Source organism: Cydia amplana, chromosome Z, assembly GCF_948474715.1.
Source record: "Cydia amplana chromosome Z, ilCydAmpl1.1, whole genome shotgun sequence".
NCBI classification, from domain to species: domain Eukaryota; kingdom Metazoa; phylum Arthropoda; class Insecta; order Lepidoptera; family Tortricidae; genus Cydia; species Cydia amplana.
This window is the reverse complement of record NC_086096.1, coordinates 9,527,113-9,540,510: the sequence shown is the minus strand read 5'-3', so window position 1 is coordinate 9,540,510 and position 13,398 is coordinate 9,527,113. Positions and strand designations below refer to the sequence as shown.

General features: G+C 38.6%; 1 protein-coding gene across 1 annotated transcript; it reads left to right on the top strand.

Annotated features, from left to right (window-relative positions):
- The first annotated feature begins 816 nt into the window (after nucleotides 1-816).
- LOC134661892 (uncharacterized) lies at nucleotides 817-3,599 on the top strand. The gene is made up of 3 exons (XM_063518119.1): nucleotides 817-980; nucleotides 1,821-1,879; nucleotides 2,296-3,599. The coding sequence occupies exons 1-3, from the start codon at nucleotides 963-965 to the stop codon at nucleotides 3,452-3,454; spliced, it is 1,236 nt and encodes a 411-aa protein (XP_063374189.1). The 5' UTR covers nucleotides 817-962; the 3' UTR covers nucleotides 3,455-3,599.
- The last annotated feature ends 9,799 nt before the right edge of the window (nucleotides 3,600-13,398 follow it).

Below are 13,398 nucleotides of genomic sequence, written 5' to 3'. Positions count from 1 at the left end.
ATGTGTTATTTGTTGATGCCTGGTCATTTCTGGTTTCTCACAGGTTCTTATACCCAATGCCGGCATAATATCTATTGTATGCATAATGTGTCTATCATGAATCATGACATTAATTACCTACTTAATCAATAACATAAGTGCTTAGTAAACCTGTAAAATATATGATCATTAAATAACTTAAAAAGATATATGAAAAGGTATGCAAGACCAACCGTAATATACCTACCTATACAGGGTGCTTCCTGTAACAGGAGCAATAAATTAAACTAAAGGCTGTACTCCTCAAACTGACCAACATTTGTTCAGCAACATTTAATAATTATGAATTCTTTAGACTTCCTCTTTTTCATACAAAATAAATATTGCCTTCAATGTACGCTGACATCAGTGTGTTTGACGTTGCTTGTCACGCTTTAATCATAACAAAATTTGCAATACATTGCGTCTTAGAATAAACTTTAAAGTGTAATAAAAATCAAAACACGAGTTATTTTCAAAAGTTGCTGAACAAATGTTGGTCAGTTTGAGGAGTACAGCCTACAATTTAATTTATTGCTCCTGTTACAGGAAGTACCCTGTATAATTATCGACTTATATTATATTTAATATCGTAGGTACTACGTGGGTAATAGTACCGAATTATATTAATTGTACATTTTACGTATTCCTAAGAATTCAATTTTTTATGTTTCTAACGGGAATCAATTCCAGTACGGAACTAAAAAGTAATTTTCGTATTATTGAGATTTTATGTATAGTAGTTACTGATAAATATTAACATTATCGATGTATATTTTAGCGGTCGGAGTAGGGTGGTATACATTCACTGTAATATAAAAGGCAGCGCTGCGGAGGCAGAGTTACTAGAGATCTCGTGTTCATCAGACACAGTTAGTGATCACAGACACAGCAGTGTGAGGAGGGGGTGACCTAGCAACCCGATCATTTGTACCCCACGCACCATGGCCGCCCGCCTTGGCGTGAGTAACCATTATTTATACAAGCGGTTCTATCAAAACAATAACAACAATTAATAAATGGCTCTTAATTTATTTATTAATCCATTGATTACTAATTAGATAAACAATCCATTCCACGGCCGGTGAATAATATTCGTAATTGCGATGGACCCAGTCTCATCGAGTGATGTACCGTTCCTACAAATGTAAGGTAAAGGTCCTAGTGTTTGACAGCCTAATTCCAATAGTTGACAGCCCGTTAGTCACCTATGTTGCTTTGAATTAAGATTAAACTATTGGGGCAATGTTCAGCACTGGGACATTTCCTGCTTGGAAATGTTTCTCATGCATAAAGTATCCCGTCTGTCTAAAGTGTCAAAAAGGTCAAAGCTCATGGCTTATGAATAATATCTTCTACCTATCTAGGATACAGAATACATACAGAATATAACGTAATATGCAACCGTTTGGGAAGACAATACAGCAATTTAAGTAAGTGTTACACAACTAACAGAGCTTAGAAGTCTGATTTGGTCGAAGATTACTCGCTGACCCGATTATGTAACTTCACTAATATGTTTTATTCTCAATGGGTTCAAAATGTTAATGCCACTGAGTTGTGAACGTGAAGTAAAGCTCTCATCTTCGCGTAAAGTTCCAATTATCCAATTACGGTAACTCTTACTGAGTATTATATACATGTTATGTCATTCGGGGCAGTCGGGCGAGTAATGTCAGTAAAGTGCAGGCCTAAATACTTTCGATTGCAACCAGCGTGCTTGTACACGTGCATACCTTACGTGTAGACCTTGTGGTCTAGAGATGGAATCTTTATACTTTATATGTTTTGTTATATTTCAGCTAAGCGGCTTCCTACTGGCTAGCTTTGGCGTCTGCTTCGCGACTTTTGGACATGAACAGTTAGTATCTTCATGTTCTTAGAGCTTTTACATCAATTTCTCCATCCATTGTTCACCATAAGTGCTAGTGCCGTAGGTTTTTCGCGCGTTTAAAAGTCGATTAGTGACACTCCAGCCTATTTAGTGGCGGAACCGCAAAAACAACACTGGATGTAGCAATTTGGTTGAGATTTCTATTACCTAGCAATTCTCACGCCTCTTTTCACTGCGGTTAACGGTGAAAATCGACCTATTGTGTGCTAACGATATATTATTTACCCTTTGATGCTATCTATGTATACGCTTTGTTTTTATTGAATTGTCAAGATGCATTGCGATCTTTTACTTCTATTGTTATTAGTTCGCGGCGCCTAATAGATGCAATGCAAACTTTTGTTATCTTACATATGGTATATATAGTTTTATTTTGTCCACAGCGTTCACATTCGTATTCATATACCTGAACCGCACCACGAGTCGAAAGAAGTAATAGTTCATGAGCATCATGACGACCACGGTGGAGACGGCGGTGGCTACGGCGGCGGACACGGTGGCGGACACGGCGGCGGCCACGGCATTGACATCCAGAGTCTGCACGGAGGCTTCATCGAACATCTTAAAGGCCACGGCGGAGGTCATGGCGGAGGGCATGGTGGAGGATACGGCGGTGGCCACGACGGAGGATTTGGAGGTGGTCACGGCGGAGGATTTGACGGTGGACATGGCGGAGGATTTGGAGGTGGCCACGACCACGGTGGCAGCCACGATTTTGGAGGCGGACATGGCGGCGGAAGTTTTGATTTAGGAGGCCACGATAGCGGACACGGTGGTGATCATGGCGGTTTCGGCGGTGGTTTCGGAGGTGGCCATGGAGGCGGCATTGGAGGCGGCCATGACCATGGTGGCGGCCATGATCACGGTGGTGGAAGTGACTTCAGTGGATCTTTCGGCGGCGGTCATGGTAGTGATTTGGGAGGCTACGGAGGCGGAGGTCACGGAGGCAGTGGCGGTCACGATCATGGCGGCGGTGGCTTTGACCTTGGCGGCAGTTTCGGTGGCGGCCACGGTGGGGGACACGGAAGCAGTGGCGGTCATGATTTCGGTGGAAGCATTGGCGGCGGATTTGGAGGCGGCCACGACGACCATCACAGTGGTGGAGGCGGTGGCTTCGGAGGCCACGGCGGAGGAATATCTTTAGTAAGCTCAGACAGTTATAGCGGCAGCAGCCATGGGTCTGGTGGCCACGGATCGGGCGGACTGGGAAGTTTCGGAGGCAGCGGAGGAGGCCACGATAGTTACAGTTCAGGCGGAGGAGGTGGCCATAACAGTTATAATTCGGGTGTTACTAGCTACGATACTTATCACAGCGGTGGGCACGGGGGCGGCGGAGACAGTTATAGCTTAGGTGGAGGCTCAGGAGGCCATGGAGTTGATAGTTTTAGCGGTAGCTTTGGAGGCGGCCACGGAGGTGGCCATGGAGGTGGCCACGGAGGCGGTGGCCATGGAAGCAGCGGAGGTCACAGTAGTTTCGGAGGTGACAGCTACACAAGCGCTATATTCGCCGGACACGGGGGTGGTCCTTATCACAAAAAATAATTTAATCTGATAATATAGGCAATCAACTAAGTCATAGTCCACGGGTCTTCATGGGCCTAACAGTACAAGTATAACTGTCTTTGTAAATAGCTCCTACTTCTAAGTTATTGTTGCTATGTTATAATATAGAAACATAGAAATTGTTTATATTATTGTGTTTTATTTAAAATCGAAATTACAGATATTAATACCTTTTCTCACTAGAGCGTTTGGGCAGTGAATGGTAAATATTAATAGTAAATCTGCCGTCGCTTTACAGTATCTTTAAGATTATAATATTACCCAACCCAAGTGTCGGCATTTGGAAAATATTTTATAAATACGGACGCCGGACACAATATTTATATCAAGACAATTAGGGGATATTAAACAAACCATTAATTTTAGTCGAAATTACTTCTTGAGGCACTTTGCATAATATTACATGAGTACTTTGGCCGTAAAGTTAAGTAAACTGCGGGGAGAGTAGGTACCTACAGTATTTGCATCACTTGCCGAGCGCAAGTCACTTAACAGAGTAGGTACTGTATTGACACCTAGCCAAGCCCGACTAGTATTTAAGTACAAAATGTGAATTTTATAAAACACCCCTAAATATATCAGCCCTAGTAGCATGGTCGCATTTTTATCGTTTATCACCATGCCTGTCACGTTCTAACAAGTATGTAAGTGCGAAAGTGACGGGCATAGTGATAGTCGATAAAAATGGAACCGTGCTGAGCCCGCAGGGCCATATGTTGAGTTAAAACCTATGCCTACTTAGTTAAAGTTGGCGTCTCACAATGATGATTGATGATTCATTCTATAGAAGTATACACAAACAGTCTGTTAGCCTGAAATGCATAAGTAGGTACCTACACCGTAGGTACACTGTCACCGTTCCGTCTGAGATACAAAAATAACCAACTAAATTAAAGTGGAAGGTGATCCCGCGTAGCAGTACATTTATCGCTACAGTGGAATATACTCGTAGGTACCTGCCGGCCTAGCCAAGCTGACAATCGCTATCGCTTCGACAGCGAAACGCTTTGTGTCTCTCTATCACTCTTCCATATTAGTGCGACAGTTGCGTTTCGATCGCTACGGAGCGTTAGCGATTGGCACGTTGGCTACGCGACCTGACTAACATACATAATAAGAACTCATACATAAACAGACTCTTCCTTTTATTTAAGTTGAGTAAGGGCCTCTAAAAGACTCATGGATCGGCAGCTTTTATCTAAAATCGATGTGTTTTGTTGCAAGGATTGTTGAAGGAATTAAAAAGCTACGCTTAATAGCGATGAGAATAACTGACCGCGCGCGGCACTGCGCATGACTATCGGTATCGGAGGATCTCGATAATTACGTAATGTTCGCTCGCGCCCTTCACTTGGAAGCTTCCGCGTAAGCTCGCGTGGTGACTTGCAAGCTCGCTGCCAATACCAACAGGGGATAGGATTGTTATCATAATAAATAAAATTTAAGGTGTCAACCAATGGGCAAGCAAATAATCACTGGAGCATTTCATCAACACTTCATCAATCACTATTTTACTTTGGATACCCGCGCTCATTGCCCATAAAAGCCGGTACGTGACCTTAGGACTATTCCTTTCGCATAATAAAATTAACTTTCACTTATTCTTACTCCGACATAACTCCTAAACTAGATGTTAGGAATAAACAATAAAGTTTAATTATATTGTTAGGTATTTTTCGAAACACAAAAATCTAATTGTCAATAGGTGTAACGAGGTCATAAATCATCATCATCATCCTGGCGTCAATCCCAGCTGTGCCCCCGCGCAGGGCGCGAGGACCCGGGGTCCGCCTTCCGACTCCTTCGTGTCCACTTTGCCCGATCTTCGGCGTCCCTGGTGGCATAGAGAAAAAAATACATAGAGTGCTCACTCCATACATCAGTTTTAGTACCAAAAAGACTATTAGCATCTAGCATCGAGTAGCGGAAGTATCAGTACTGCTACTTGACAATAGATGTAGCCACCGACCGGAAAGTCTTATGCTGTTGAGATAAGACTTTCCGGTCGATGCTACACCTATTGTCAAGTAGCAGTACTGATAGTTCCGCTACTCGATGCTAGATGTAGATACTGAAATTAATAGTCTGAACTGATGTATGGAGTGAGCACTCTATGTATTTTTTTCTCTATGCTGGTGGTGAGTCCGTTGGCACGCATATCCTCCTTAACGACATCAAGCCATCGCTTCCTGGGCCGGCCTTTTCTTCCCGTACCGGGAGGAGGCGGCATGGCCAGGCATTTGTTACCCACGTAACTTGCCGGTCTGCGCGAGACGTGGCCATACCAACGAAGGCGGCACTCTTGCAGTTTGTCAGCGATGTCACGGACGCCAAGACTACCCCGGATGTGGGCGTTTCGGACGCGATCCTTGCGTGAAACTCCGCACATCCACCGCAGCATCTTCATTTCCGTGACACGCAGTTCCTGCTTGTGCCGCTCTAGTAAAGGCCAAGTCTCGCTGCCGTACAGAAGGGCAGGTCTAATAATGGTCTTATAGACCTGACCCTTCAATTTAATCGGCATTTTGGGGTCACAAATAACCCCAGTCATCTCCCGCCATTTGACCCAGGCAGCGGATATTCGGGCTTTGACGTCGCTGTCGATGTCCCCGGTAGTGCTAAGTACAGATCCTAGGTACTTAACTTGATCCGTGCGCTTGACCATGTCCCCGCCTATGCGGACGGGTAGAGGATCTGTACTATTGCAGGCCATGTACTCTGTCTTCGCCACATTTAGTTTAAGACCGCCGTTCTCTAGCGACCCCCTCCATCTGTTCACCCGCTGGACAAGTCGGCCCTTATCAGAGTCTGTCAGCGCGATATCATCAGCGTACATAAATAGCCACGGTGGCTGCTCATGGTAGTCTCGGATGCTGGCTGACAGGGCGTCTAATATCACGCTAAACAGAAACGGGCTGAGCACAGAGCCCTGATGTACTCCAACGGTGACAGAAAAGGGGTTGGTGTCACCAACAGCGGTCCTGACTATTGAATCGGAATCGCGGTACATGTCCCGGGGCCTTATTCGACATGCCAATTTTGACGTCGCATGTTGAAGTTCATTTGAATCTGAACTATCGTGGGTTGTCGAATAGGTAAAGATCATTATCTGTCAGTGAATCTCATGTAAACAAATCATTTCATCGCTAGACTTGATTGTCTATTGGTATGGCCGCCATGTTTGGATTTATGACATTTAAAAGGGGATTCTATGGCATAGAGTAAACTGCATTTCTATTTTCTATAGTTTTTTGATTCCTCTACTCGACGCAAGATGGAGTTAACAGTCAAATTTTGATCTTGGCGTTATAAAAATAAACCGCAAGAAAATGACATGCAGTTGCGTTGGTGTAGATCTATCATGAAAACGAATATATGACAATTGTCCAGAATTAAAAAAAACTTGACAATAAACATACAGCAATACATATACCACTAAATGTCAAAAAGAAAACAGATTTATTATAATTACTAGGTAACAAATTATATATAAAGTTTAAATTTTAAACCAATCGTCGTGGTTCTTAGCAATGAACTTCTTGTAACTTGTGTGAAAAATATCATTTGATATTACACCAATTACTTTATGGTGAAGTAAAATATCATGAGTCATGAGGAAGACGGAGTAGCCAGTAGCCACAATAAGCTATATTTTTGTCCTCTGGGTTAGATGGCAGTGAAATAGGGAGAGATAGTGAAGAATGCGGCAAAATAAGCATTTATTGTGTTGTTAGTAGTTAGTAGACTAGTTTTTTTTTCTAAAAATGAAAATTGACGCAACAGCAAGCTCATAGCCCCCTATGAGCCAGTCTATTAGGTGCAGGCTTAAGGGCTAATCCCGGGGGAAGTGGAGCGTCGGCGACTAGCTGATGCATCTGCTTATTAACCTCTTCTCACTTTTACCTCAGGTCCTTTGATTAATAAATTAAGGTAAAATTCGTAAGAACTAGTGCCTGTGTCATATTCTAAATTGGACGCTATGCCTAATTAGTTGTTATAAATTAAATAAAAGAATTATTTATTTAATTAAATTTATAACAACGCAACGTGGGGTTATTCATGATGAATTTTAATGGCTTATATAAGACAGCGGTCGTATATTGCCTTAGAAATTTGGATTTTGTCAGTTTGAATGAACAGCAAACTGGAGACATTGAGATTAATTTTAAACTTATTATTTTAGGTGTTCGTAAGAAATAAGGTATTGACAGACATTGACGGAAAATCGCGAAAACCCGGCCAGGTGCGTCGGACCACGCAAAACGGAGGAGGATTCCATACTTACTTCTTCTACCATGTATCCATATGCCAAAATAGCAACAAAAAAGCCGAACAAAAATACCGTTTCTTCGCAGCACTAGATTTCAGTCCTTTTTTTAGAAAAGTAATATGTTTAGGTACATAATATATATATGTAAGTAATTTTGTTATGTGAAACTTATATGTTGTGTTACGAGACTTACGAGTAGGTAACTTTAAACTTTAACAGCCTAACAGATCCCAATAAGGCCTAGTTTACCCTCTGGGTTGGAAGGTCAGATGGCAGTTGCTTTCGGAAAAACTAGTGCCTACGTCAATCCTTGGGATTAATTGTCAAGAGAACAATAGGTTCTCATGATCCGTGGCAAAATCGAGATAACGCGAGGAAGAATAACTTTGTCACAAGAATATTTGGCCAAATATAAATCCTTATTTTAATACTCTCGTGTATTTGACCTACCTACTCGTATTGAGTCGTATTTTGCCACCTAGTAGCCTCGAATTGGTTGTTATATGTGGCTTTCCATAAATTAAGGGTCCTTATGCTTCAATAAGGACGTTTTCATGGGGTCCCGTTGTTTCCCATAAAGTTTTAAGTCATAATGTATTGTTTGTCATATTATCATTACTCATAAAACTGAAACCGTTAACATTTCAAGATTTTAGTTAGGTTATCCTATAGATAGGTTAGGTTAGGTTAGATTTGTTTTATGGCAATCCTGAAAAGTGACGCGTTTCTGAACTAAATGAATTATGACTAACGAAAATTCGAGCAAACAATACATTATGGCTTAAAACTATTTGGGAAACAATAGAGACCCCGTTTTCATCTGAAGTTGCAATAGAAATTGAAAAAGCCACATTTTTTCAAGCTTTTACTTAGTTTTATCTGTCCCGTTGGTTGTCTGTCTGTTCCAATGTGGTTCCAATCAAATCATGCAAATTAAATCCCAACAAAAACATAAATGTGAAATGAGAGCCAAGTTCAATATTGAGAATACGTGTCGTTGTTGACTCGCCGACAAAAGAATTGAGATCTATATGGGTGCCAAGTTCTGTGCTGTGTAGAAAATCCTGAAATTATAAAGGATTTGTCTTGGCTAGTTTTTAACAACAAACCAAGTTTTTGAAAAACTAACAGAAAAATATATATTACCTATATGCCTATACGTAAAAACTAGCCAAGACAAATCCTTTATAATTTCAGGATTTTCTACACAGCACAGAACTTGGCTCTCATTTCACATTTATGTTTTTGTTGGGATATCATTACTTTTTGTACAGAAATTACTATAGTATTCATCATGAAAGCAGTTTGCCTAAGCTGAAAAGGAGACCCTCGCTAACGCGCGGTTAATTGTCAAAAAGTGTATACGCCTTATAGTCTACTTTCATTCCAAATATCAAGTTTCTAAGTAATCTAGAAGTGGGTTAGGTTTTTGGTCTATAAGTATGTTTTTTTCCATCGATATATCAATAATTTCCAGTTTTCAGATTTTTCCTTCTATATGCACCTAATATTCTACCTTGATGCAAAATATCAAGTTTCTAAGTCATCTAGAAGTGGGTTAGGTTTTTGGTCTATAAGTATTAATTATTCTTTTTCCATCGAAATATCAATAATTTCCAGTTTTCACATTTTTCCTTCTATATGCACCTAATAGTCTACCTTGCCAAATATCAAGTTTCTAAGTAATCTAGAAGTGGGTTAGGTTTTTGGTCTATAAGTATTAATTATTTTTTTTTCCATCAAAATATCAATCATTTCCAATTTTCACATTTTTCCTTCTATATACACCTAATAGTCTACCTTGATGCCAAATTTCAAGTTTCTAGGTCACCTGGAAGTGGGTTAGGTTTTTGATCTATATGTCAGTCAGTCACAAAAATGCCGGTTTTTAAACGTTAATTTATCAATAACTGTTTGAGCTATGTTTATGAAATAGTGTATTTTGAACAAGCTAAGGGACTTGAATACATGTGCCAAATTTCATGTGTGTAGGTTAAGTAGGTTTCAAGTTGTGAAGGGGTCAAAAGTAGCTCGAAATGGTTCGTGTAATATTACACACGGTTGCTGCGTCGCCAGTTCCTTTTTCTTTGAACTTGGCTGGACACGCTGCCGCGTGTCTAGATTTGACCCACTTCTCGGGTGTTCAATGAAGCTGAAAATTTACATAAGTACATAATATGTAATATGGGTGACAATACAATATTTTTATGGTTACCATCGAGTTGATCTGATGGTGATGATACAGACAGTGGTCTTTTAAGTCTTTTTAACTTTGTGATAAAACAACGCAACTTAATTAAAGTCCGTCAACCAAATCTTGTCAGTAGTAAAAGGCGGCAAATTTGAAAAATCGCGGGTTAGCAACACTGTGTTCAAATAATTCCAAAACGCGTGTCATCTGTGTTTTATCTGTGGAATGTGGATCGTGAATGACAGCCGTCACCTTATTTGTTTTCATTTGGTTTTCATTCTGAATCGTTTCTGTTTTAAGAGATATTTCTGCTGTTACCATTAAATACCAATACATTAAATAAGATTAAGCAAAGCTAAGGGGCCTACAATGTACAATCATGCTCGTTGATGGTAAACATTACTAAAAATTGAGGTTATGACAAGTATTGAAAGAACTCTTTCGAACTTTTAAGATTATGTTCAGTTTTTTTGTTTTAGGGTTAAAAGGCATAAATAAAATTAAAACGTATGCCTAAATCTATCCAACAAGACCATAAATTGTGTCCTGGAAACCGTCCATAGGCCCACATGTCAAATATTTTCAGCAATCAGTTGTGACTATTTACAAAGGTAAACCTTTTAAACAGTATTAAGAGCCATTATTATATCGCCGTTCTTTCACAATATCTACCTAATCTATACATGTTTGTTCCAGGATTAAATCTTGCCCAATATAAGGCGTTCGTAGTAGGTAGTATCTTTTCAGACAATACTTACCTATGGCGGGCGGTTTATGTACGTGTACAACGCAACCAAGTCGAAAAGTGACCCTTATCTTATTTACCTTTAAATTAAATAAACACCCAAATATCAGTTGTTTTATTTTTAATATGTATATTGTACAATATATACCAATCAAAAAAATTACACAGGTATGTCATATTCATCCAGAACAGTACACTAATTTACATTAACAAGTGGCATATTATATTGTAAATAACAAATATATGCACTATCTAATTATCTGCATTTTGATATGATTTTATTTTAGTAAACTTAGAAGACATAGATAGGGAACAAAGAGAATATAAGCAGTTGTTTTTGATATCTTCAAATTTGTTCATCATTTTAATTAACATCGCTTTTAAATTGCCCGTCCATGTTTCAATTTTTTTCAATAAACCGCGAGTGACAATTTGAATTGACGTACGCAGGGCGCGCTCAGCGGAAAAAAAAATCTGTTGGTTCGATGTACATTGCTGCTTTTCTTAATGCAATACTGCTCTTTGAGTGTTGCCCTACTTTAGTTTGCTTTACATTGCTACTGACAAGATTTGGTTGACGGACTATATATTTGAAAATATTTAAAGAAAAATACAGTCAGAAATTAGAAATATTGTTATCTAACCTCTCTATCACTCTTGCATATTCGAGCGATAAAGAGGCAAATAGCTGAGTTTCGATTTTCGCACTTCCCGATAGGGCCCTTTGTAAACAAACCGCCTTGATGTGTCTATGTCAAATTATTAATTGTCTGTGAAAACTTGTTAAAAAAAGTTTAAAGCAAAGGCGTAGGCAAAGAGTAGTATAATATGTATATAGCTGGTCAACCAAATCTTGTCAGTAAAAAAAGGCACGAAATTCAAATCTTCCATGGGACGATATCCCTTCGCGCCTACATTTTTCAAAATTGCCGACTTTTTCTACTGTCAAGATCTGGTTGACCAAGTATACCTATATAGCGCTGGCGGTACACCGAGAAATTCAGTAAAATGCTGCAAATGATGTTAAAGGTATGAAAATCGGTACGATTGATCTTTAGAACATTTGAAACAATTTGACCCGAAGCACCAACAAATAAAAAAAAAACGAGAGGAGTTATGACGTCATCTTTTTTTGTAAGGAATAAAAAAATATTGTTTAAAAACCTATCGTGTTTGGTATTAAACGAAAGGGCTTTCTGAGCCGATTCCAAACATATATCACATCATTACATTTCAGTATTTTTTTTTAATTATAATATAAATAATTTTCAAAACATACCAATTAAGTTTGGGATTCTCCAGATACAATACGGTAAAATTTTTTTTGTAAAATATACCTCTAATCTTATACCTAATATCCTCATATCTAACCCTAATAAAGCAATTTTGAAATTATATACATTTAGGTTTTTTTTTATTTTTCAATTTTACATAGTGTGATCTATGAATCTCTCAATTAAATATTTAAAAAGAAAGCATAAAATTAATATATAACGGTCTTTTCAGAAAGTCGCTTATATCTCGGAATCTATAAGTCGTAGTAAAAATTGTCTATGTAATAATTAAGAAAGAATTAACCGAAAAACCTCACCTTTAACGTCCCCCTTTCCCGAGTTCTCCACCCCCCACTCATCTGAACTTTTTCTTACTTAAAGCTTAGATATTACCAAAGGAACATGTAATAGTATTTTATGCAACTGTTGTTTAAGAGAGGTCAAAAAAGGCGAGTGGCGTGAGTAACAATAACAACAAACAACAACCGAAAATTGTTAATAAAGACGCTACTAGTATTTTTTGACTCGGTTAAACAACGTTGCATACAATACTTTTTCTACGACCAAGCACTTACTTTGAAATGCAATGAAATAATAATAAAAATGGATGATGATGATTGTTTCATGTCCTAATGTGATAGGTTGTTCAGTGCGTGGGTTTCTTAAGGGGAACGAAAATTTCATTATTTTTGCGCTACGACGCACGGTTTAGGAGATACAGCCCTATAAATATTTTTCTTCCTCTTTTTCTTTTTTTTTTCTTTTTTTGTGTTTTTTAAATCTTACTTAGGGGTTTCTTAAAGGGGAACGAAAATTTGATTATTTTTGCGCTACGACGCACGGTTTAGGAGATACAGCATTATAAAGTTTTTTTTGTTATTTTTAATCTCTTTTTTGTGTTTTTTTTTAAATATTAATTAGGGTTTCTTACAGAGGAATGAATATTTTAATATTTTTGCGCTACGACGCACGGTTTAGGAGATAAAACCCTATAAAAAAAAATTCTTTATTTTTTTTTGTTTTTCGTGTTTTCTAAATATTACTTAGGGGTTTCAAAGGGGAACGAAAATTTGATTATTTTTGTGCTACGACGCACGGTTTAGGAGATACAGCCCTATAAAGATGAAAATAATCGTACCATTAACCAAAACATGTCTATGGTTTACTCATCTGTCAGAAATGACAATTAAAATTAGGTTGGAAACAATGTATTCCATACAATATTTTTTAAATGGTGATTACACGAAGTATCGTAAAAGTGCCAAAAAAATACTGCGTGTATGCACAAATATTTTTTTGGGGAATAGACTAAAGACTTGTGTTGATAACTATAAGTTAGGGGTTTAAAGGTGTGTGCACGACCCTTTAAATGACAAATAAAAGTACGGGAGTAGAAAAAGCAAGTTTCAATACTCTTATTTTACCCGAATGACATTATTACTC